At 43.0% G+C, this 26,052-nt stretch overlaps 1 protein-coding gene and 1 long non-coding RNA gene across 4 annotated transcripts in view; one reads left to right on the top strand and one right to left on the bottom strand.

The window, feature by feature from the left end:
- CNTN5 (contactin 5) overlaps positions 1–4,489 on the top strand; it is a 1,171,322-nt gene extending 1,166,833 nt beyond the window's left edge. Inside the window, exon 23 of one of the 3 annotated variants that reach the window (XM_090030265.1) lies at positions 1,370–4,489. In XM_090030265.1, the coding sequence (XP_089886391.1) occupies positions 1,370–1,473 (104 nt within the window). In that variant the 3' untranslated portion in view covers positions 1,474–4,489. The remainder of the gene's footprint in view (positions 1–1,369) is intronic. The other 2 variants (XM_090030258.1, XM_090030254.1) reach the window with 2 other exon arrangements.
- A 6,532-nt stretch (positions 4,490–11,021) lies between these two features.
- LOC149875265 (uncharacterized) overlaps positions 11,022–26,052 on the bottom strand; it is a 79,967-nt gene continuing 64,936 nt past the window's right edge. The window contains exons 2-3 of the long non-coding RNA XR_016440057.1: positions 13,354–13,432; positions 11,022–11,060 (exon numbers count right to left, since the gene is read on the bottom strand). This is a non-coding gene — a long non-coding RNA (uncharacterized LOC149875265). The remainder of the gene's footprint in view (positions 11,061–13,353; positions 13,433–26,052) is intronic.

Genomic DNA, 26,052 nt, shown 5'->3' with positions numbered 1-26,052 from the left:
CCTCTAGGTTCCTGACCCTGCAGAGAATGAAAGGACCCATCACTTTTGTCCTTGGCCACCCTAATCCCCCGCAGCCTGCTGACCTCAGCCTGGAGCTCCCTCACCTGCTCCTCCAAGGTCTGAAGGTGGGCACATGTGGGACAGGGAAGGGAAGTCCTGCTGCCCCCTTCCCACCAGGCTGCCAAAGCCCCACCAGGCAGCCCCCACAGAAAGGGGGGGGAGAGTGACTCCATCCCCGCCGTGGGCTCCGTCTGGGTGGAGGCCAGAGAGGAGCCCTGGGCAGGCAGCACCATCCAGGTCAGGGCCGTGACAGTCCGCCATGTACTCACAATTATTGTAGAGCAAAGTGTCCTCCTTTCTCCCCAGTGAAGTCTTTGACCTGGGTCCTTCTGCGCAGCCGCCTTGCATGAACACTGGTGCACCCTTACAGAGGGCATGTACTCCTGCCCACAAACTGGCCTCTAGCAACTGCCTGGAAACTGCTCCTGTTGGCAGCCCCTGTTTGCTGGCTCCCTGGTTACAGGAGGGTCATTCTCTTATATTGTAAATTTAATTAGACTCTTCAGTGTGGACTGAAACCTCCAACAGGAGAGACTAGGAACACTCACCTAGGAATACCATATAGCCTGGTGGTTAGACTACTGTCCTCAGAGGTAAAAGGTTAAGATTCCTATCTACTCAGGCAGAAGAGGGAATTGAACCAAATCTCTTACACACTGAGTGCCTGTCCTAACTAGTGGGTTATTAGGTAAAAGATCACTTTCTCCTATGGCCATAGTTGGTAAGAAAGAAATGATTTAGGCATCCAATTCCAGGCTGTGGATTCATAGCTGTGAATCCAAAGTGGAGAGGCAACTCCCTAAAGGCCAGAGCTCTTGTAGAGCTAGAGCATAAGCTCCTCCCTTCTTATCAGAGTTGCCTACTGCCTTGTTTAAACAAAATGGTGTGCAGTGTTTTGTTGATCCCATTCTTAGGCACCTAGGGTGCATACATTATATACTAAGTTAACTTAAAATAAGGCAACTTAAGTAGTCAACTTAAGCCACACAGGAGCATACACACATGCAGCTCCTCCATTTAGTGGCATGTATCTTGTGAGCTAAGTTGACTCAAGTAATTTGACTCAACATAATACACCTCGGAGGTGCATTACTTTGTGCCGCATTTAAGTCAACTCTATATATGTGTGCACACTGTGACAATTGAGTTGATTTAAAAAAGTTAAGCTAGCTTAACTGTCAGAAAGTTAGTACATGTGTAGGCAGTCCTAATTCCTAACGCCTTTGTATAGGGCCCCTTAAGAACCTATGTATATTAAGAAAGGTTCTCCCCATTTGTTCCTTATTTGATTTTCTTTTTTGCATTGCAGGGGGAAAAGTCACGAGCTCTCAATCCACCTTACACATTTTCTCAACATCCTCATCATCTGTAACGTTGCTCTTGGCACTGATGGTTCCTTCAACCTCATGGTGAAGACTGCAGAATCTTTTTGTTGTCATTGTTTGTTTGCTTTAGCTTGAAGACACCAATGGATGGAGCTTTATGTCCTTGGAGAAGCTGGAACCCTAAGCTAACGCTTAAAGACCCATAGAAATACAAATACACATAGTGCACTTAGAGGAGTGTTGGAAAAAATGGTCAAATAATTCATCAGGTTTTTCTCTTCAGTTTTTGTAAAAGTCAAGTCCTCTGTTTGGTGAGGGGACCTTTACTGGCCCAACAAAATATGCAGATTGTATGTAATTAATTTTTGTAAGCAATTGCTATTTCCGCCAAATGTATCCTACTTTTTTAATATGTTTATCTTTGGTGACCCCAGTTGTGTACCATGAGTTGTTTAGACAGTGGTGTCTCGTACAGTACATCTGTTTTGTTAAGAATTTTGTTAAGAATTTTTTCTTTCTCTTTTTTTAAAAGAACAACGTTTGATAAAGACGTTAAATCTAATGCTTTTCTTGCTTCCCCTCAGGCTGGCTGCTCATGTTGACAGGTCATTTAAGAGAGAAGAAAAATAGTTCAGTTGGTATATGGCCCACTGCAAAAGTAAAGGAAATATTTTATGTAAAAAGTATGAATACATATTAAATGAGAAAAAAAATGTCAATCCAATACCTTGAAAGTACTCACAGAGAAAGAGCAAAATAAGCCATTTATTTTACTGCAAGGTAAACTGAAAATGATTAAACAAACTTAGAAGACAAGTGCTATTGTTTTTCGTCAAACAACAAAAGAAGCAGATGTTTATTTTTAATAGTAAAAGTTAATCTTCATTTATTAACAATGCATCTGGCAATGAAACCACCTTAGGCATTTAATCATAACGCATATTGGTTGTTAATGAACAACTAAAAGGAATACAAGGAGATAAATATGCTTTTTTTCTGACCAGCTGTGAGTCTTAGATCTTATTTTTGAAATCCATTTTTGTATGGTACTGTACTTTCTATATTTGGTATAAAGGCTAAATGATATACAGATGCATATTATGGCAAGAACATATTTGATGGAATGTAGTCATTCAATCATACAGAGTTTGGTAAGTGTATGTTTTGGAGACTGTTGCATCTGAAACAACATTTGGATAAATACTACTGAGCATCATTCCAGTTTGTTCAGTTACTAGCTGATCAGATAGAGATTTGCCTATGAAGACTATGTTGTCAGCTTTAGCCCGAGACAACTTTCTACTGTACCAATCACTTTCCATTCTGTAGTCATCTGGGGAGAGTACCCATGGTAGGGCTAAAGGCTTTTCCTCATAGTGGCACCTAAGCTAAAATGACCCTGGTGCCTATGGGGATATGGAGGGGTATGTGCATGTGTGTGAGTATAGTGTGTACGATACATAGGGAAGGGGACTCTACTAACATATATGTAGAGAACGTGCCCAGAAAGAACAGTATCTTATTGGGGAGAACAAATGTATTGTGCTCAGTAAGTTTACCAGGAAAATCTTGGTAGCAGAGATTTTCTAGCTGAGTCAGTGCTGGGTTGTCTATACTATGTTCGCTTCCTAACACACTCCAAATATGCCATTTCTTAGCAACTTTAAAAGTAATACCTAGGAAAGTATCATAACAGATCAGGTGTTCAAACCATATGCAAATCTGGATGAAGAATGGGTTTTTATAACATTTTCCAAAAATATTTTTTTCCAAAGCAGTTTGAATTATATTCTTTGTAACCCGCTGAGAATTATAAAGAATGTATGCAGCTCATTCCCAAAAACCAGATTTGAAATAGTCACAAGGTTGCTAGAAGAACAATGATAAGATGGTTAGCTGAGCACTCAATGTTGTGAGATAAAAGGCAGAAAAGGACTTTCTAGAACCACTTTGGAATAGCAGTTTATGGTAAAAGAAAGGGAAAGGGAATAGAATGCATGCAATGCAAAATTGGCTTCATTGCCATTGCTGCTAGAGCAAGTTGAAACAAAGCAACTGCCTGCTATGGCTTGCAAAACAGAAGCATTTCCATTGAGAGAGAGCTTGCATGAGCAAAGTCATTTTTAAGGGAGAAAAATCAGCAAGAACATAGTGATGAACCAGAAGGCAAAATGTCCATTTTTTTAAAATTAGTTAAGTGTAATTCCCTCTACCTATCTTTTTAGGGAATTGCTTGCCAATGCAGTTCCATCAGGTGTATTCAAAAAGGTTTCAGTCAGGCATTCTGGTCAAACAGTTTTCTGAATATAGTAAATGGCTATGCTTGATAAAAAAAAGTATAAAATTCTGACAGAGATAAAAAGATATAGCTGATTCTAGTTATATCTAGATCTATAGTATCAAGATATAGGTAGAAATATGGAACACACCTTCAAGTTATATAGTTGTATTGCAAGAAACAAAGGGGGTATGTTTTATATTCAACATGAACAGAATCTGTATTTTGCATCTTAAATATATTAATAAACATGTTTTAAATGTTTAAGTACCTATGTATTACATATTTGTTACTTCGTAGAAGACAACGTTTCCTTATCATGACATATTATTTTTAGGTGCAATAGAGAGCTCTTTCCTATTCTGTGGATGAGATTGTAACAGTGCAGTCTAATGTCACTGAAGAGACTGTATTTTTGTATGATGTCACAAGAGCTGTTTGGGGAATAATATAATCAGAAATAAACCTTGTTTGCAGACCAAAACAAAGGTACTGTTGCAGCCCATCTCAAAATGTTAGATATATTGTATACAATCTGTATATATACTATATATAATATATATTATGTGGAAGACACAGTAATATAATAGTTCCTGTGTACTGTTCTTGTAACATTAGATCTTTTTAATAAATAATTCTCTTTTTATTGACTTTTATCTTATGTCCTGTCAGCTGCTGAATTATATTTATTCAGGATAGAGTGCCACTAATATTTTATATTCTGACAGGCACAATCAATGGCTTCACATGTTGTTTTCAAGGAGAAAATATCAATTAACAGTGCTACGTCTGGGCCACCTGACCAGCCAAATCAAAGGATTTCAAGCATATGCTGATATATCCTTGGCATTTGTGACTTATATTTAGATAAGGTAAAACTGCATCAAAGACCAGAACAAGAAATGTGACGGCTGTACCTAACAACATTACAAAAAGAATTTGCACTGAAAATAAGATGCTGAGATGCATCTTTCTCTTTTTTCGTAGTCGCGAAAAGGAGATGTGTTATAAGGAAGCCACCAAATGAGATTCCAAACATATAGAAGCATTAAATATTTTTTGGACCTCTGACATGCTCAGCTGGCTTTGAGGTGTCACCAGTGCCCCTTAGGCATTCAGGCACAGAGGTATCTCTTGATTTGCTTGTGTTATACTGAAAATCTCACTTAGTCTGTCTCATATTTAAGATAGTTTGTATGAGAAAAATCATTTTTTGAAAGAATATTTATCTTTTCTGACCAAAGAATATAATCATGAAAGATCTCAAGTGTACGATTATAGCCTATCTTGTACATCTTGATAATTTGATATAGATTTTTAATAACCTTCAATCCTTGCTTTAAGAAATACATATTGATAAGGGTACATGACTTTGAAACATAATAAGTCAAAAAAACCATTCTGGAAATAAAAAGAGCTTGCCACAGACACATTTGAACTATTGCTTAAATAGCATATTATATCAGGACCTCCATTAAATTAGTTATGAATGTCACAGAAAGCTGTAATGACCTGTTTTTGCTGACATGGAGAAGAGCACATATTGAAAATCCATATCTTAGCAGAACTTCTATCAAACTGTAATCCACTCTCACCCTTTTATGACCATCACTGTAACTCTTCTGAAGATGAAAGACATTTTCCTTCTTAATTACTTCCTTCTTTCGGAACAAAACAATGTCAGCGATGAGTGGAAATGAGCAGTGTTTTGTTATAGTAGGATAGTTTGCTTTAGGCTATTTTCTATACCCTTCCTAAGCTTATTCTCTCTGCCTGCTATAAGCTTGTTCCAGTGCAAGAATGTTGATTTCTGCAGACACAGAAATGAATCCCCAAGTTTATGTAGTAATTGGGGGGACAAAGATGGCACCTAAAAGACGTACTTAATAGCCCTGAACCACAGAACAATCGCTAGAATAGCTATTGATGTTCAGTTACAACGTCTGTGGTCCAACTACATAGCAAAATAGTTGAGTTGCCTAAGTTGTCTAAACAGGTCTTCTTTTTTTGTGCTCCTTTCTTGGAGACTGATTAGTAACAGAGTATCCTAGCTCACAGCCCATTGTGACAAATAACCAGTGGGCCTGTGATCCTTCTTGGTCTGCCTTTACCATCAAAATACAGATTTGGAGGGGGGCAGAGGAGGGGAGCTTTTATGACAACTTTTGACCAAAAGCTCTTATCAACCTGACAAAAAGCTAACAAAGGCTCAAAACCCTAACATCAACAAAAACAAAGCCTTTAAAAAGGTCCACTCATCAAGATGAAAAGGAAAGACAGGCAATATGTAGAGAGTGGCTGGTCAACAGTAAAGGTATTCGGCATATTTTGACCTTCATAGAAAAATAAGAGAAACAATCGCATCAATTTCCATTCAAGAGCAGGAAAATATGTAGAAGGCACTACAAGCTTCTGAAGCATATCTGGGAAGCACTATTTTACTCTGAGCCCTGTTGCCCTTATGCCTGGCTGAGCAAGCTTTTCCACTCTGTAATGACACCATTTCTTATCTGCTACTAGTGGAACTTTCAAGACAAGAAGATGAAATAGCTTTTTCTGGTCTCCTTTTAAAGCTCTGCCATGACACTGACTAGAAATGTAGCCCCAAATCAATCCCTTATTTTTTGTGTAACACACACATCCAAATCTATCCTTATTTTCGAAACCCACTCTGGGTGATGACAGCATCTTATATTTATCCCTGTTGAAAATGAGAAGTTTCATGTGTGCCTTAGCTGTAAAAAAAATGAGTGCCCACTCTTCTGTGACCATTACATTATACAATGCATGAGCTGTCAGCTGGGTTCACCTTTTTCCTTTTAGGTTTGCAATGTGAAAAGTGTTCAAGTGTTGAAGATAGAAGCAAGAACTCTGTGAAGCCAATACAGAGCAGTTTGGTTTTAACTCTTTTTCAACTGGGAAACAAAAATGAAAAGCACATTGCTAATATTTTCTGCACATACTAAATTTGTTTTATTTAGAAAAATATGGAGGTTGGAGGGGGGGAGACTAGAGATCACACAAACTGCTGAATAAGTGCTAGATGTAGTGTACATTGGCAACAATAGCAAAGCCCCCATATATGTCAATGCCAGAAGCAGCTAAGCCCCCAGGAAAAGACTTGAGTATAAATCAGTGGTATACCATGGGGCTCTGGCGCCCAGCAGCCAATGCTTGCATTTGTGTCCCACCCCTCCCCCACCTTCATCCTTCTCATAGCAATTCTTAAAGTCGTGTCACACTACACGTACTTTGAAGGGCCTAGCTGGCACCCCCCAAGCCAGCGCCCAGGGGCCATGGCCCCCTCCTGCTACCACCCCTCCCCCTGTTGGTCTGTCACTTGTGTAAATCCTGGGCCAAATCACATTACTGGGCATTGTACTATTGATTTTACTAGGACCAGGTCTTAAACCTGTGAATCAACATGGATAGCCCAAACAAGAGGCTCAGCAGCAAAGCTGGCAGCAAATAGGATGATTGGGAATATATGAGAAGTGATAAAAAATACAGGAAGTCTTGCAACTGTTCCCATTATCTGCTTCTTTAATAACCCAGAGATGTTTATTATTTGCATATTATTCCAAACTGCAAAGGGTGGTTAATGTGCCAGGTGCATCTACATGTGCACTTTAATGCTCATCAACCTATTTTAAAATGCATTAAAGTATCACAAAAAACCATGTGCTTTCATTAATGCACATTAACATAGGCCAATGCCCCTTCTTCTAGTACCTCACAATGGAGGTACTAAATTTAATTTGCATTACCTAAAGCACATTAATGAACATGTAGATACACCCACTGTGTGCTAGAAAACTCTGCTACTAATCAGTCACCAAAAGAATGATGAATAACTGCTGAGATATACAACTACGTTAGTCTCCTTAAGCAACTAAACTGCTTGGCTACTTTTAAGGTAGAACATAGAAATAGCACAAGGAATAGTAGAAACAGAAGAGGGGTGAAAGGGGAGAAGAAACAAAGTAGAGCAACCTTGATGCAAAAGCTGAGGATGAAGCTAACAACAGAGGCTCCATCTATGAGGCCTATCTGTGCTCAGAGTTTGGACCAGCAAAAGACCACCTGACTGACTCAACAGCTGGTAACTGGACATCAGTTCACTTGAGATCAGAACTGGGCTGCCAGAAGGTTACTTCGTGCCCAGGAAATGGTGGAAAATGATAAAGATAATGTTATACACAAGTGCGTGAGGGCCCAGAAGGCTCCCAGAGTACTGCATGCGCTAGAGACGCTGCTTATAGTCTCGTAGGATGAGACACATCAACGTAGGTGCCTAAGTGTAGGAGCCTTAGAATTCTATTTTGCTTTACAAGCCCAACCAGCACTCACCCAGCTGTCTAATTACCATTTTGGCATGTCCACGCACTGTTTGAAATCCTATTTTATGTGCAGCATAGGCACACGTGTCCAGACAACTATAGAGCATGCTGTATACACTATACCCGCTCAAGGAGATGTGTCTCCCCCATCCCCCCCCATGTGTTTTTACTTGAGCATAAGTTTCAAAATTCCAGGCTTCCTCTTGAAGCAGATAGACTGCACTTGAATTTGATACATAATAAACTAGTTATGTAGCAGTGGAACAGATTCAGTCCCAGGGCAGCATTATTCAGTCCGACTTGCCCTAATCCTCCCGGCTGCCTAGTGGGGGAGCTTCAAAACAAAAGCCTGCTTGGCAGTGGGAGCTTGTGGCTTGGTGGTGAGAGTATTACTAGGGAAAAAAGGTACACGTTCAAATGTTTCTTCATGTGAGGGGACTGAGGACCCCAGTCTCCCATTCTCTGGCCAAGTACCTTAGACACTCAGCTACTGGATTAAATGATGGAAGGGCTTCCACCTCTTTCACCCCACACCTGCTGGTTGTGCTTTTCCTGTACCTAAAGTTTCAAGTGCATGCCCAGCGCTTCTGTTCTGCATGAATGCTTATGAGTAAAATATGACTCAGAATTCCCATGTCTACATTCCCTTATGAATCTTATCTTTATACAATATTGTTCAGTAGATTACTCGTAAATGTTTGTTACTGTATTGATGTGTTGGATTGCTATTTTTCATTTAGTTCTGATTTTCCCAAAGGATCAGAAAGGAACAAGTAGGTTGAGAAAGTGTCTCCAAAAGCTTTGGAATGGCAAAGAATGTGGCAAAGAAATGTCATTTCTATAAATACTACCATAATCAGTGTAAGTGGGGTCCAAAGCAGAGAGGTGCACAATGTTAACTCATCCTTTTCATGCACCACATGCAGAATGGACTGGGGCCAATAAATGTATGTAATCGAGCTTGTAGTTGGCAGTAAGTGCATATAACACTGCATCATGTCTGCAGAGGCAAAGCAACAATGGTACAATACATTCACGTAATCGCTGAATGAGAAATAGTTTACAGCAGGACTGTCAAAAATATGGGCCACAGCACCTTATCATCTGGCCCACAGTGCTGTCTGTGGATTTTGGACTGGTTCCTGGGCACTGCAAAGAGCATGCACTGACCCCAGCCGCACTCACCGTATGTGGTGCACAGAGCCACTCTGCCACATGCTGTATACGGTGCTCAGGGCAAGGCTGTGTGCTGCTTGAGGTGCATGAGACTTATCTGGGGCATGTACTGCCCACAGCACCCATGCTGGACCAGTCTTGCATACTGGATCCAGGGCTGGTCCATATCAGGCCCATAAATTGGCCCCATGTGCTGCAACCAGCATGCAGAGTGGGGGCTGATGTGCTGCATGTGGTTTGGCAGGCTGTAACTGGTGTGCACACTGAACCCAGTGTGCAGGTCTGGTCCAGGGCATGTGCTGGCTTCACTGTGCAGGACTGGTCTGTGCGCCCAATCCAGTATGCAGACTGACCCATCATCCAGCCCAGAGAGCCTATGTTTTTGATGTCCCTGGTTTACAATATGAAAGTTCAGCTTTGTGAGATAAAGTTTTGCTGCTGGTCATTTTCAAAGATCATTTCTGGTTTATCACTATTGTTATTTCAGGGACACTCTCACTTTCTTAAAAGGGCTTAAACTGAAACTGGTGCTAGATGAGAGATCTTCACTGTACACACTTCCTGAAAGCTTGTTCAACATCTCTCCCAATCATGCAGAGGGTGAACTAAAAGATATTACCAAAAAAAATCCTTGCCTTTTATTTCCTGGACTATCACAGCTACCAACAGCACTGCAACCCTACTACTGCCCAGTCCTGAATGCATTTACATTCCACAGGTATCTAATTTTCCAGCAGTAAAGTGCCCTTGACACCTAAATTTATGTCACCAGGCAATGCTCATAACTATATGTAACCTGATAAACCCAGGGGAATTCTGAGGAGCTTACCTTCAGTAAGTGTCCCATGCTGGCCCCAGTGCCTCCCTCCCAGTTCCATCAATTGCTTCCAGACTTCAGATTAAATAAAATTTTATGTGATTAGTTACTGTGTTGCACTTTAGACAGCTTTGTACAGTGTATAATCATTTATCAGTTTATATCATTTATAGTTGATTAAATAGTTGATTTAAATATCTATAAAAAGTTGGGCATCAGGTCCTTGGTCAGGAACATAACCACCTATTATAACATTGTTTCTATGGGAACATCAGATTTGACATGTATTGTTTCAGCTTACAGTGCCTTTTCCAGGAATGTAACCCGCTGTAAGTGCAAGGACTGCCTGTAACCAAACTAAGTATTCCCCAGCTTTCTAATTTGCAGGGCTCTACGTGGTAGCCATTTTCATATTGCGCCTACCAATCTACCGGCATACAACAGGCACCCCAAAATGGGTGGAGTCATATGACAGACAGCCCTCTCCACCAATCAGTGGCAGGGGTGGGGCCACCAGGGCCCCTAAGCCAATCGGGGGGGGAGGGGCAGTTACCATAAGCCTTCAAAAGTGGCAGCCAGCCTTACAATCTGCTCATGAAATCAGCTGGCTGCCCCCTCCACGTGGGTAGACTCCTATCCATGAGCATTTAAAACATTTGTCTATTGGCTAAGAATGTTTGTTGTTTTATTGAGGTTATAGGCACCAGCTGTGTTCTGAGGACCAACCCAGTGATACTCAGAAAGGCTACACAGAGGTAGAAGCTGAATCTCCTAAGTTTCCTCCGGCTGGTCTTGTAGGTGATGAACATTTCTTACTTCTACCTTCAGGTTTTGCACTGCATTTCTGGAGACCTATATTGGCTATTTAGACCATAAGATCTTCAAACCAGGGCATGGGCTAGTTCTGTACAATGCATGGTGCAGGGATACTAGTAACTAGTAGCCCATAATTTGATCTTACATTAATAAATAAGTTAAACTGAATAATGTAGCAAAAAATATATAAAAACCTACCTTAGGCAGCTTCCTATTATCTGCATGCTTGCCTCAGTGATATATAAAACCTAGGAGTAGGGCACAGATTTCAGGTAAGAAAAAACAAGTTTAAAAAAAAAAATGTAATTTGGACCTTTTCCTTTTAAGAACATTGCATTCACTGCCAGGCCATCAGAGAAGGGGGAAATGAAAATACAGCATTTTTACTTTCTCTTTTATGTTGAATACACTAAGTAGAATGTTTTTGGTTAATCTAGACAGAATGTCTGATTGACATGGGTTATAATTTTAAAACTTAGTTTTCAGATTCTGAGTAGTTGCATACTCGCTAATTAACTTGAACAGCAGTTTATAAGACCAGTTTTGACTCTGCCCACTTAATGAACGAAATCCAATCAACCACCCGTTAGCGTAAATTGAAAATGCATGTCTCTAAGAATGATAAATAACTGATTGCAGTAGTGATTAGCATAACTTGCCTCCTGGGAAGCTATTTGGTATTCAGCTCTCACTGGCTTTCTTTTAGGATTGATAAAAGTCTTGGTGCGCCTTGCATTGGACTTCCTACTTATTCAAAGAGGGAAATATCTTTCCAGCTCTGACGACTGCCATTTTCACTTTAAATCTTTACATTTCTGCTCATGAGTAGATGTGTCAAAAACAAATTTCTTGGGTTTTTTACATAAAATTGTAATGCCTCCATTCAATAAAAAGCAGATTTATATTACATGCCCAAGCCATCACTTATAAAGCTATTCATTGGCCTGTGTTGAGCTAGCCGGTGACTTTTGGGACAGTGTGCTGCATATAGTCCGTAAAATTTGAAATTCCATAGGCTTTCATGAAGTGGATTGCAGCGACACTCATGAAATTTTAAAAAATCAGGCAATTCTTTGACAAAAAATATTTTTAATCATAGAATCACAGAATTGGGCCCACAAGGATCATCTCATCTAGTCCCTTAGCCCAATGCCTTTGAAATAATCCAGAATCTTATGAAGACAGTACACACAAAATTGCTCTGGAAACTAGTTTTTTTTTTTAAATACCTGTTCCCTATATCTCATAGAGTATGGTTTAAGTAAATGGCTCATTAAGTAAATATTGGCTCCTCATGTATTTTTGAGCCACTGATGGCTGCTTTACAAGCAAAATGAAGTTTTCCCTGGAGAAGCAATTCAGAGCTGAAGCAGCAGGCAGGGATCTTTTTTACCTTGCACCAAAGCAACAGAATTATCAGCCAAGCTGCCATCTCACTGAAGAATCTCAGGTCAACATTTTAAAACTAGGTCAGCTACAATTAGATTCCTATCTAGCATTGAAGGATCAGGGCATGGTTTTCAAAGGTGTTGTTGAACCCCTCATGCTGTCATGTGTGGAGCATCTTTGAAAATCAGGATATTTCCATCTTGGCACCTAACATGAATATAGGTGTTTAAGGACTTTGTTACACCTTACACTGAGAGCCACACACATGTTGATCAGTGTAAGTGATCACGCAGCCATGGCCTGGCTCAAGTCTGGAGCAAGCAGGGGCCTAAAGGACTTCATGGTAAGAATCCTCACCCCCTCCCATTCCAGAATTGCCTCTGCTCCTGCTCCTGCTCCCTCCCTTGGCTCCCTCCCCCTGACCCTGAGAGCTCTCCCCATGCCCCTCAGGGACACTTACAGCTGCCCAGCTTGTCTATCCCAGAGTATGGAAGGGTTAACTGCACCAGGGGCATGAGCAGGAATCTGGGATGTTGGGGAGGGCAGAGGTGGGGCAGTGGGCCTGATTAAGGCCAGCAGGAGGTTTAGAGTGGCTACACCTTAGTGTACTGGACAGCTCAGAGATATTCCTGCCCTGGAGTGGTGTAACTTTTTGCATAAGGAGTGCTTAAAACCAGCTTCATTATTAATGTGTGGACAATTCAGGTGTTAAGAGCTCCAGGAGCCAGATAGTGTAGTTTTTTTGGAAAAAAATTGGCCTAATCTTTACAGTTTTGAAAGAAAGCAAACAATGCAGAAAAAATAGCAAAAGATTATTTATTTTTTAGAAATCTATGTTACAAAATGATAAATCTCAAATCTGATAAAGAGCTGGTTGGAAAAATTCCAACAGAGCACTTTGCCACTGGCATTTGTCACTACAGTAATCAAAAGGTTTTGTGGAGACCATTTGATTACTAAATTGTGGCAGAACACAGGTCAGATTCCTACAGAATTATATCTGAACTTTCCTACCAGCTTGACCATTCTGCTCCCTGGCACCCTACTTGCCAGACTGCTAAGGCTATTAGGCTTCCAGAGTCTATGCGGAAAGCCAAAGATGTAAGCTTTCGCAGAATCAAGAGCCCCCATACATTATATCATAAAGGTTACCTCAGAGTTAGTGATCCCATGACTTCCAGGATCTGTGATTTCAGCTGATCAGCCAAGGCAGACAGCTCCAGAATTCAGTCTAGAATGAAACATGCAATAAAACATTTGTGTGTTACTGTCCTTTAACTTGTCACGTGTGGAAGAAATCAAACTTCACGTTGTGGTTGAATCAGAACTGACAGAGCCAGCTTTTCTTTATTTAAGTCTATACTGTGATCACAGGGAGAATTCCATACAGCAAGGGGAATCACCCACTTGTCTGTTTCAAAGGATTTCTCAGACTCTCTAAGTTTACAAGCGTATTTATACTAAAGACAGAGAAAGAGATAAAAAATACACCTTGGAGAAACAAAACAATAGTAAATTACACAGAAACTTAGAAAGTCTACTTAAACAACTATCTATGCACAAGGCAAGATATCAAGATAACCCAAGGAATGCAGGAATGCGGATTCCTTATCTTGGAACATTTGAATTAAGCAGTATCAGCACATCTGGTCTTTGTCTGTTTTTCTAGTCAAGTAAGCCAATTACTTCTACATTCCCTAATTTTTTTTCCCTACAAGTTAGATATTTATAGCCATTAGCCTTTCAACTTCTAGTTTTTCTTTCTCTTTACTTTCTGCTATTTCAACATACAAATTATATACCTCATTTCTGGTTGATGATCTATTCTTCATTGGCCTAGCAGCATGGCTTAAGCAACATTGTATTATCATAAACACTAGGTATACTCCAATAAAACCAACAAATAATATCCACAAACTATGAATGCCAGTAGAGCCTAAGGAACTAAAAATAGAGCTAAACCAAGAATTCAAATTCCAGTTATCTGACTCATGCAATTTAGCTGCTTCTTTTCGAATATGTTTACTTAAATCCTGGATTTCTTTTGAATTATCAGGAATATAAGTACAGCATTCTTTACCTATTAAAGCACAGACTCCTCCTTTGCTGGCTAGTATATAATCTAATGCAAGTCGGTTTTGCAATGTCATTTGCCTTATTTCTTTCATTTCTGTATTTATTTTATCAAAACTATCAGCAGTAGCATTAGCAATCTTTTCCAGAGATGCTGCAACTTCCTTTATCTCGGACATAGCTAAGACTGCGCCATAGCTGGGGAACATTATACCCCAAAATCTTTGATTTTCTGTAATTCCACGAACATCGCGAATTCTCCCTTTAGGTAAACGAGATCTCGTAGTAAAAGCAGGATACGCTGCAGAGACATAGCACGTTCCTTTCCAACCAGAGGGAAGATTTTTATAGGTCTTATCTCCACATACAAAATAGTGACCAGCTAATGCTGCAGTATATCCACCTGTATTACAGCATGGGGACATCATCCACTGAGAATAATAGCCTGAAAATTGACATACAGGGGAGTAGTTAGATATCCAGGAATTATTAGAAAACAAAGCACCATTTATAAATTCTACTTCACACTTACTGACTCCTACTGCAACACGAGATCTATTACAGGTCCAACAGAACTTTCCAGGGGTGGCATAAGCTAATCATACATATTCAGACCAGTTGCAACTAACATTCTGCCAGGTTTCGTTCCCATGAAAATTTGAATAGTAAGGGGCTACCATCTGAGTTGCATTCAAGGGTACCGGTATCGTGGGTATTCCTCCAGTAGAATAGATAGGGAAATGACTACATATCCAACAACGAGAGACATTTAAATCTATTCCAATTTGGTTAACTAAAGACAAGAACACATTTTCATGAAGTGATCTTCTTTGTTGGTGCAGAACTGTAGTTTGTTTTACAGAGTTTCTTATAACTGATGAGTCAAGTTCATATAAGATGGCCCAAAAAGAAATACTGAGAACTATCCAATCACGACTAACCAACTCCTCCTCGGGAACCAGGAACTAGGTAGAGGCCTTTTTCCTGTCCTGAAGGGCATAGTGGTGTCATTGGGGCACATCCTCTTCACTCTGTAGTGGCAAATCCTCTTCACCAGTAGGCGCTTGGCTCACTACTGGTCTGTGGAGGCTGATTACAAGATTGATATGGAGGAGACTCTAGGTCTAATGGGGCTGATGTTTTCTTACTGTATGAAGCATGAATCCATGTCTGGAGTCCTTGACACTTTATTGCAGTGTTGGTGGTCAGGAGTACCTGGAATGGGCCTTTCCAGCAAGGTTCCAGTGATGACTTTCATTGATGGACTTTTGCATGGACCCAATCTCCAGGCAGGATAGAATGGCACGGCTCACCTGGTTCTTTGGGGAGAGCTGCCTGTACCTGTGAATGAAAATCCTTAACACACTTCATTAGTGCTTTACAATAGTCTAGAATAGTATCATCAAGTGAATGTATATCGCAAAAGTGGGAAGCAACAGGTGGCAAGGCAGGGACCCTCATGGGTCTTCCCATTAGAATTTCATGTGGGCTAAGCCCAGTCTTTCAGTTGGCAGTAGATCTCATACTCATAAGGGCTATGGGAAGTGCATCTGGCCATTTTAGGTGAGTCTCAGCACAAATTTTGGCCAGTTTATTTTTCAGAATGCCATTTTGGCGTTCTACTTGACCCGAGGCCTGAGGATGGTATGGGCAATGAAAGTTCTGTTGGATCTGCAGGACTTTGCAACTTCTTTCATTATCTGTCCAGTGAAATGAGTTCCTCTATCAGAGTTTAGGGATAAAGGAATACCAAACCTTGGAATAAAGTCTCTGAGCAACTTTTTGCTTACAGTGATGGTGTCAGCTTTTGCACATGGGTAGGCTTCTACCCATCTAGAAAACATACATACAATAACAAGAACATATTCATAAGAACAACATTTCTGCATTTGAGTAAAATCCAATTGTAAATTTACAAACAGTCCCCAAGGTGGGGGATGTGCTGCCTTCTTTGTTTTTACAGGCTTTCCCACATTATGGGCTTGGCAAATAGGACAGGTGTGGCAGTACTGTTGAGCCACAGATGGAAAAGTTGGAGCAAACCAATCAAGCTTAACAGCTTCTATCATCCCCCCTTTGCTCACATGTGCCATTCCATGGTGTATCTTCTATCCTGCCAGTGAGTGGACGAGGCAGATGGCATGAAACATGCATTGCGGAGACCAACTGGCGGCTACAGGAATGATGCTTCGAGGAGGGCTTTGGCTTCCTCAGCCACAACCGGCACATCACGACGAGAGACATGCTGGGGTGGGACGGGCTCCACCTTTCCCCTAAAGGCAAGAGTGTGTTCTCTTCTAGGTTGGTGGACCTCCTCCGGTGGGCTTTAAACTAGGCTCACTGGGGGAAGGGGAAGATGAGGGCAGAGGAAATATCAGACTGTCAAACCAAACAGCACCCACAACTACAGCCCAGCCCAGACTGATGACAGAAGCAATCAAACAGGTAAGAGACAGGGGCCAGGGTAATGCTGGGACTAGGGGGTCAGTACACAAACCCACAGGAGGCCTCAAATGCCTCTACACAAATGCTCATAGTATGGGCAACAAGCAGGAGGAACTCACCCTCCTGCTGGCTGACACCAGCCCGGACATACTGGGGATTACGGAAACGTGGTGGGATGAAACGCATGATTGGGCGGTCAATGTCAAGGGCTATAGGCTGTACAGGAGGGACAGGATAGGAAAGAGGGGTGGGGGCATGGCGCTCTGTATTAAGGAGGAATACACATCCTCATTAATTAGCAAGGAGCCAGGGGAGGGGCACTCTGAAGTGCTTTGGGTTAGAGTACAAGGCAGTCGAGTGGAAAGGGACTTAATGGTGGGAGTCTCCTACAGACCTCCCAACCAGGGAGAAGAGCTTGACCAGGAATTCTTGGGTCAGCTCACAGAGGTAGTGAAGGCTAAGGATGTGGTTGTCATGGGGGACCTGAATTTCCCGGACATCTGCTGGGAAGAGCAGTCAGCCAGGTCTGAACGCTCACGTAGGTTCTTGGCCAGAGTGCAGGACCTCCATCTAACCCAGGAGGTGCACAGTCCCACCAGGGGGGATGCCTTGTTGGACCTACTGCTGGCCACAGGTGATGACCTGGTGAGGGGGCTGCGAGTGCTCCACCACCTGGGTGACAGCGATCGTAGCCTGCTGGAACTCACCATCCAGCGCAAGGTGGCAAAGGCATGCAGTAAGGCAGCGGCCCTAGATTTTAGGAGGGCATACTTCAACGAGCTAAGGAGGATAGTTGGAGAAGCACTGAGGTCCCGGAGGGGAGGGGAGCCAGGTGTCCAAGGAGAGTGGTCGCTCCTTAAGGAGACGATCCTCCAAGCCCAAAGGAAGGTAATCCCAACAAGGATCAAAGGGAGCAGGAGAGCACACAAGCCTCCGTGGCTCACCAAAAGCATCCGGGAATGTCTCCTTGCTAAAAAGGAGGCTTATACCCAGTGGAAAGAAGAGGTCATCACCAGGGAGGGCTATTCTGTAGTTGCTCGGGGACATAGGGGGGGCAGTTAGGAGGGCCAAGGCAGAGATGGAACTGGGACTGGCTTCCCAGATTAAGGACAATAAGAAGTCTTTTTTTAAATATGTAGGGGGTAAAAAGTAGATCCTGGGTAATGTGGGGCCCTTGCAGGACGACATGGGTAACTTGGTTGTCACAGCAGACGGCAAAGCTAACATGTTTAACGATTTCTTTGCCTCCGTCTTCCTAAGTAGGGACCAGAACAGCCACCTCCCTGCTGGGCCCCCCTCGGGCCCCAGGGGAGGCACACCTGGGCCATGGGTTAGCGAGGATTTAGTTGGGGAGGTTCTGGAGGGGTTGGACGTATTCAAGTCAGCCGGCCCGGATGATCTCCACCCTAGAGTTCTAAAGGAACTGGCCGAGCTTATTGCAAGTCCCCTGGCACAACTTTATGAGCACTCGTGGTGCTCTGGTGAGGTACCGGAGGACTGGAAGAGGGCCAACGTGGTTCCCATCTTCAAAAAAGGAAGGAAGGAGGACCCGGGAAACTATAGGCCGGTTAGTCTCACCTCGATGCTAGGCAAGCTGTTCGAGAAAATTATGCTGGCACACATCCAGGAGGGGCCAGCAGGAGACTGCATGCTTAGGGGTAACCAACATGGGTTCATCAGTGGCAGGTCCTGTCAGACCAACCTGGTGGCCTTTTACAATCAGATCACCAGATCATTAGACGCAGGAGTAGCAGTGGATATAATCTTCCTGGACTTCCGGAAGGCTTTTGACACTGTCTCTCATCCCGTTCTCATTAAGAAACTGGGGGACTGTGGCGTAGACACCCACACAGTCAAATGGGTCGCCAACTGGCTGGAGGGCCACACCCAGAGGGTGGTAGTAGATGGGTCCTTCTCAACCTGGAAGGACATGGGCAGTGGGGATCCACAGGGCTCGGTCCTCGGGCCTGCACTGTTCAACATCTTCATCAGCGATTTGGATGAGGGGGTAAAAAGCACCCTGTTCAAATTTGCTGATGACACTAAGATGTGGGGGGACATGGGAACATTGGAAGGATGCAACAGGCTACAATCAGACCTAGACAGGTTACAGGGGTGGGCAGACGAGAATAGGATGGGTTTCAACACAGACAAGTGCAAGGTGATGCACCTCAGGAGGAACAACCGGCACCATACCTACAGGTTGGGGAACTCCCCTCTTGTCAGCATGGAGGCGGAAAGGTATCTGGGGGTCATCATTGACTCCAAGATGAACATGGGCTGGCAGTGTGGAGAGGCAGTAAGGAAGGCCAACTGCACCTTGGCATGCATCCACAGATGCATCTCGAGCAGGTCCAAGGAGGTGATCCTCCCCCTCTACGCGGCACTGGTCAGGCCGCAGCTGGAGTATTGCGTCCAGTTCTGGGCGCCACACTTCAAGATGGATGTCTACAGCAGGGAGAGGGTCCAGAGGAGGGCCACTCGTATGATCAGGGGACAGCAGGGCAGGCCCTATGAGGACAGGCTACGGGACCTGAACGTGTTCAGCCTCCAAAAGAGAAGGCTGAGGGGAGATCTTGTGGCCTGTTATAAACTAGTCAGGGGGGATCAGCAAGCATTGGAGAAGTCACTGTTTCCCCGAGCACCACCAGGAATAACGGTCACAAGCTGGCAGAGGGTAAGTTTAGGTTAGATATCAGGAGGCGCTACTTCACCGTCAGGGCGGCTAGGGTCTGGAACCAGCTTCCAAGAGAAGTGGTGCAGGATCCTACCCTGGGGGTGTTTAAGAGGAGGTTAGATGCACATCTTGCTGGGGTCGTTTGACCCCAGTATTCTTTCCTGCCATGGCAGGGGGTTGGACTAGATGATCTGCTCAGGTCCCTTCCGACCCTACAAACTATGAAACTATGAAACTAAGATGAGGAAGAAGGACCATTGAGGCAACCAGGCGGCCATCTGGGGAGAGCCACAAATTGTCAGGGTGTAACAAACACCCAGCCAGTCTCCAAGTATGTTTCTCTGGTTCTGCAGCCTGATCTTGGAGGAGGGCAAGTCGTGAAGACTTGCCAATGGAGACTGGTCAGTTGGAATAGAAAAAAACACAGGCGTAGCCTGAGAAATGGAAATAGCTGCAGCTTTGGCAGCAGAATCTGCCAGAGCATTCCCACGTGTAACATCATCATAAGGTTTCTGGTGAGCTTGGCATTTAATAATAGCAACAGCAGAAGGTAATTGTAAAGCATTCAACAAAGCATTTACGTATGGACCATTACTAATCTTGGCACCTCCCGAAGTGAAGAAGCCCCTTTGTTTCCAAAGTTGACCATAATCGTGTACAATACCAAAAGCATAGCGAGAATCAGTATAAATATTAACAGAGGCACCAGAGGCTAGGGTGCAAGCCCTGGTGAGGGCCACAAGCTCGGCAACTTGAGCTGAATACACATTAGGTAAGTGATGGCTTTCTATAACATCATATTGGGAACATACTGCATATCCTGCAACAAGGGAACCTTTTGAGTTTCTTTGACACGATCCATCAACATAGAATACTAGATCTGGGTTTTGCAAGGGGGTGTCCTTTAGATCATTGTGGAGTATTGTTAGGTGCGCAGTAACAAAAAATGCAATCATGGGGTTCAGAATCTGCAGGGGTAGGTAACAGAGAAGCAGGGTTTAAAACAGCACACCTATTTAGGGTGATATTTCCAGCAGAAAGAAGCAAGATTTCATACTTAGTTAATCTAGCATTTGAAATGTGTTGGGTTTTTGTTTTTAGTAAAAGGGCTGCTACAGCATGTGGGACAGCAACAGTAAGGGGAGAACCTAATACAAGGGTGGAGGAAAGTTCAACAGTGACGGCGGCTGCAGCTACAGCACGGAGACATGGGGGAAATGCAGCTGAAACAGGGTCAAGAGCAGAGCTATAATAAGCAGTGGGATGGTGCTTGTCTCCATGTGTCTGAGTAAGTACTGCAAGTGCAAATCCGTCCTTTTCATGACAAAAAAGAATAAAAGGTTTAGTATAATCGGGAAGACCTAGGGCAGGAGCTTGTGACAGAGCTTGTTTAATAGAGGCAAAAGCGGCTTTGATTTCTGAAGTCCAGGGTAAAGGCTCAGGGGTATTAACAAGAGTCAGATTTTGCAACAGCTGGACTATAGAGGCATAGCCAAGTATCCACTGGCGGCAGTAGCCAGCCGTGCCTAGGAAGGTACACATTTGGGACACGGTAGTTGGTCTAGGGATTTTAAGAATAGCTTCTATTCTGGAAGAGGAAAGCAGTCGTTCTCCAGCAGAAATCTCATGACCTAAATAGTGGACACAAGGAAGACACAGTTGTAGCTTTTCTTTTGATGCCTTATGGCCTTTTAGGGCAAGAGAGGTGAGGAGAGTTAAGGAATCAGTTTTACAGGCTTCAAGGGAGGTAGATGCCAAGAGCAAATCATCAACATATTGCACAAGTACAGAATTTTCTTTAAATATTACATCATCTAGATCTTTTTTCAAAATTTGAGAAAAGAGAGAAGGGGATTCAGTATAACCCTGGGGCAATCGCGTCCAGGTATACTGAAGTCCTTGATAGGTAAATGCAAAGAGAAACTGGCTATCAGGGTGTATTGGAATAGAAAAAAATGCAGAACACAAGTCAACAACAGTAAAATAACAAGCTTTAGGGGGAATACAGGCCAAGATAGTAGCTGGATTGGTACAACAGGAAAAGTAGGTAAAACTGCAGAATTTACTGCACGGAGATCTTGTACAAAGCGATAGGTATTTTTTCCAGGTTTTTTTACAGGAAGAATAAGCGTATTACAAGGTCTCTTAGTTGGGACAATGTTACCTTGCTTTAAAAGGGCAGTTATAACAGAGCGTATCCCTTCTTCGGCTTCTGGACATAAAGGGTATTGAGCAACTTTGGGTAAAGGCTTAGCTGGGTTTAATCTAATTTTTACAGGCTGGGCAGTATGGATTTGTCCTACTTCATTAGCATGCTGGGACCAGAGAAATGGAGCGACAGCTTTTACGATTTCTTCTTGCAACACAGAAAGATCAGGGAACTCAGGTTCAGGAGGTGAGCTAGCTAAAACGGCAAGTACTGCTATCTCGTTATCACAAGGGACATCTAAATAAACACCATTAGGAGAACAACAGATAGTACAGCCGAGTTTACAAAGCAAATCTCTGCCTAACAAATTAACAGGAGAACAAGGACTAAGGAGAAAGGCATGTTGATCAGAAACAGGACCAAGAGAAACATGTAATGGTTGGGAAACAGGATGAGGAACTATTTGATTTGAAATTCCCACAGCATTTACAACAGCAGAGGAGAGGGGAGTTGTGGAAAATTCTTCAGCTCGAAGAGTAGAGCGGCTTGCACCCATGTCTACTAAACATTTTGTAGAGATGCCATTTATCACGCAGGAAACAAAGGGATCATCTTGATTAAGTGGGAGAAGCGGGGCTGTGATGATGTTACTATTCCTCAGGCTGGCCTAACAGGAGGCTTCCTGATTCAGGACAGAGAATTGAGTGAGAGGAGGTGGTGGAGGTTTAAACGTCATCCCCGGCTGGCCAGGCCAGTGGGGACATTGAGCCTTCCAGTGTCCTCGTTGGCCACAGTAATGACAACTGCCATTATTTTGGGACTGAAATCCTCCTCGTCCCATCCCATGACCACGTCCCCTGCCTCTGAACTGTCTTCGGTGGGCGTGGGCATGCCCTGGGGGCAGGCGACAGCTGTTGAGTGATAGTTTCCTGGTGAGGTGGGCTAATCCTGCCCGAAGAGTCTGTTTGGTTACTTTGGACTTCTTCAGGTTCAGATTGTGCCTGGAACTGATATGGGGGTGGCACATTAAGAAAATCAGTTACATCTTCTGCACCTCTATGCTTTAATTCTTTTATCTGCAATTTTAGTTTCTCTTGGGAGTCCTTAAGACTCTGAACTTGAGATTCTTGATGTCTTTTCAAAGCTTCTTCATAACAATCAAAAAATGTGTCCCACTGACGTATATTACTGAGCCTGTGGTATATTACTACCTCTCAACTCAAGGTCTCTGCGGAGATGAACAATTTTACTTAAATGTTCCCTCCAGGGGAAACTGCTGGCTAAAATCATCTCTGGTATACCAATTCCATTTGTCTAGAAACTTACAACTTTTATGGCCATAGTGGGTGTACATGTACAATGCTGGAGTCCCTTTTGGCGGAGCCGGTATGTCTTTAGACACTCCGCTCCCCATATCTTTAAACTCAGTTCACACAGGTCTTTCATATAGGAATGGCTTATTCAGGGTGTCCGGTCAGGTTGTGAGATTTGCTAGTGGCATAGAGATGCTGTGGCTAATGTCCAAATACAAGACTCCACTGCAATAACAGCACACAATGCAGTTACTCACGGTTAGACATGGCTCATTTATGAGGGTGGGGAAAGGGTAAACCTGTCCACTGGGTCACGAGGTTCCAGTTGGGCCCCCTTGCATTCAAAACTGCCCTTCTGGACAGCCTTGGGGCAGCTGAACCCAACCTTAGTCTCATACCTGGTCAGTGGCTCATATTTCTCAATTCATACTCTCAATTCACACAAGGGAATTTCTGCGTTGAGGCACGAGGTTCAAGAGCATTTCTTTAGTCTCAGCCTTGGTCAACGCTTATTGTGGAAAAACATTCGCACTCTAAGAGTTTCCACGTTGCACCCTTGCTTTCCAAGAGCACACAGAACAAATCTGTTGTCTTCGGGGCGGCTGCACAAGGTTTCTACTTCTGGCCTCAGAGAGACATCACAGTTCTTTACAGAACTTAACTCAATTCATACAGGGAAATACTTTCACTGACAACAGCAACACAGAGTCTTAACTCTTAACCTTGACTCTTAACCTTGACTCTTTCTACTCACAGTTAATACTTACACAGTGGGTCTGACAGTTCTGGCAGCAAAAGTTCGAATAGAGTGAGCCTCAAGTAGTGAATCAGGAAGACACAGAGACAGCCTCTCACTGAAAAGCCCCAATAGAGATTTCAAAAGGTCTCAGAGCTTGGTTTGGCACCAGGGCTTCAGTGAAGAGATGTCTATGTCCCAACTGATCACTCCAGGCATCTCTATCTGAGTCACGGCACCGAACTGTGGAAGAAATCAAACTTCGCATTGTGGTTGAATCAGAACTGACAGAGCCAGCTTTTCTTTATTTAAGGCTATACTGTGATCACAGGGAGAATTCCATACAGCAAGGGAAATCACCCACTTGTCTGTTTCAAAGGATTTCTCAGACTCTCTAAGTTTACAAGTGTATTTATACTAAAGACAGAGAAAGATAAAAAATACAGCTTGGAGAAACAAAACAATAGTAAATTACACAGAAACTTAGAAAGTCTACTTAAACAACTATCTATGCACAAGGCAAGATATCAAGATAACCCAAGGAATGCAGGAATGGGGATTCCTTATCTCAGAACATTTGAATTAAGCAGTATCAGCACGTCTGGTCTTTGTCTGTTTTTCTAGTCGAGTAAGCCAATTACTTCTACACTGTAGAATTGGTGTGTGATTATTTGAAATAAGTAGATATATATAAGTCAGCAGGACTGGATGAAGGGAGCTGAAGAACCTGACCGAAGTCATTGCGGGACCTCTGGCAAAACCTTGCCAAAAGTTGTGGTGCTTGAGAGGTTCCTGAGGACTGTAAAAAGGACAATGTTGTGCCCATCTTCAAGAAAGGGAGGATGGAGGACCTGGGTAACTATAGGCCAATCAGCCTAATTTCTATCCCAGGGACGATCCTGTAAAAATTCATCAAGAAGTCTATATGCAATAGGCTTGCAGAAGGTATGCAAGGCTGTCATACCTTCTAAATGACAGCCAGCATGGCTTCATCGTGGGCAGGTCTTGTCTTACCAGCCTCATCTCCTTTCACGATCAGATAACTTGCCACCTGGATAAGGGAAAGGAAGTTGATACTGTATACCTTGACTTCCAAAAGGCCTTTGATCTAGTATCCCAAAATATCCCCATGAGAAAATTGGAGGACAGTCAGCTGGGTGAGAAACTGGCTGCAGGATAGGACCCAGAGAGTCATAGTGAATGGATCTGTGTCATCCTGGTGAGAAGTGGGCAGCGCTGTCCTGTAGGGGTTGATGTCCAGTACTTTTCAACATCTTTATTAACAATTTGAATGTGGAGGTGAAGAGCTCACTGGCCAAGTCTGTAGATGACACCAAGTTATGGGGAGGCGTGGTTACGCTTGAAGATAGGCTACAGTTACAGGTGGACCTAGACAGGTTACCAAGTTGCAGATCAGAACCTGATGAAGTTCAACATCGAGAAATATAAAGTGCTTCACCTGGAGATAAACAATCCTCTAAACACCTACATGCCTGGTGGTGCCAAACTGATTAGCACCATGAATGAAAGGGACCTGGGTGTAATAATACACCACAGCATGAATATGAGCCAGCAGTGCATTGCTATAGCCCGTAGGGCAAGTGATACTTTGGCATTCATCAATCAAGGCATCTCCAGCAAAGCCAAGGAAGTGATTCTTCCACTCTCCTCAGCACAGGTGAGACCTCAGCTAGAGTACTGCATCCAGTTCTGGAAACCACACTTTAACAAGGACATTGACAGGCTTGAGAAAGTCCAAAGAAGAGTCACCTGTATGATCAGAGTCTTAAAAGGCATGCCATACAAGGAAAGGCTGAGGGATCTGGGACTCTTCATCCTGAGGAAAAGAAGGCTGGGAGGGGTTCATCAAGGGCTCAGTGAGCAACTGTTCACTAGGCCACCGGAGGGGAAAACCAAGACTAATGTCCACAAACTCCTGGAAGATCAATTCAGGCTCTACAGTAGGAAAACCTTTGCAGTCAGGGTGTCCAGACTGTGGAATAAGCTCCCTCCAGAGGTGGTGCAGTCACCTACCCTGGAAGTCTTCAAAAGGAGACTGGACAGTCACCTTGCTGGGGCCACCTGACCCCCAGTTATCTTTTCTGCTTGGTGCAGGGGGCTCAGGGGTCTCTTCCAGCCTTACAATCTATGAATCTATGAAACTATCAACAGCCATTGAAATGTGTTAATTGACAACAGTTTCATTATTTGTACATCTGTGAAACTCAAGGACTTTGAAAAGGAATAAAGGAAAAGAGTAAGTATACTCACATAGCAAACACACTGTTATTCTTATCAAGCTCAAAAATATTTATTTCAACAACAGAAAACTTATTTTAAGTCTTTCCTTTATACTTCCTCAATATAGTGTCCTTACCATGTTCTGGTAAAATCTACTGATTTACAGGTCTAATGAATCTTGTAAAACAAAATTACATCACAGGTTCTAACATAATAA

The sequence above is a fragment of the Crocodylus siamensis genome, chromosome 1, assembly GCF_052110815.1.
Source record: "Crocodylus siamensis isolate JL-2025a chromosome 1, ASM5211081v1, whole genome shotgun sequence".
In the NCBI taxonomy this organism is placed as follows: Eukaryota; Metazoa; Chordata; order Crocodylia; family Crocodylidae; genus Crocodylus; species Crocodylus siamensis.
This window is presented reverse-complemented; position numbering and strand designations above follow the sequence as displayed.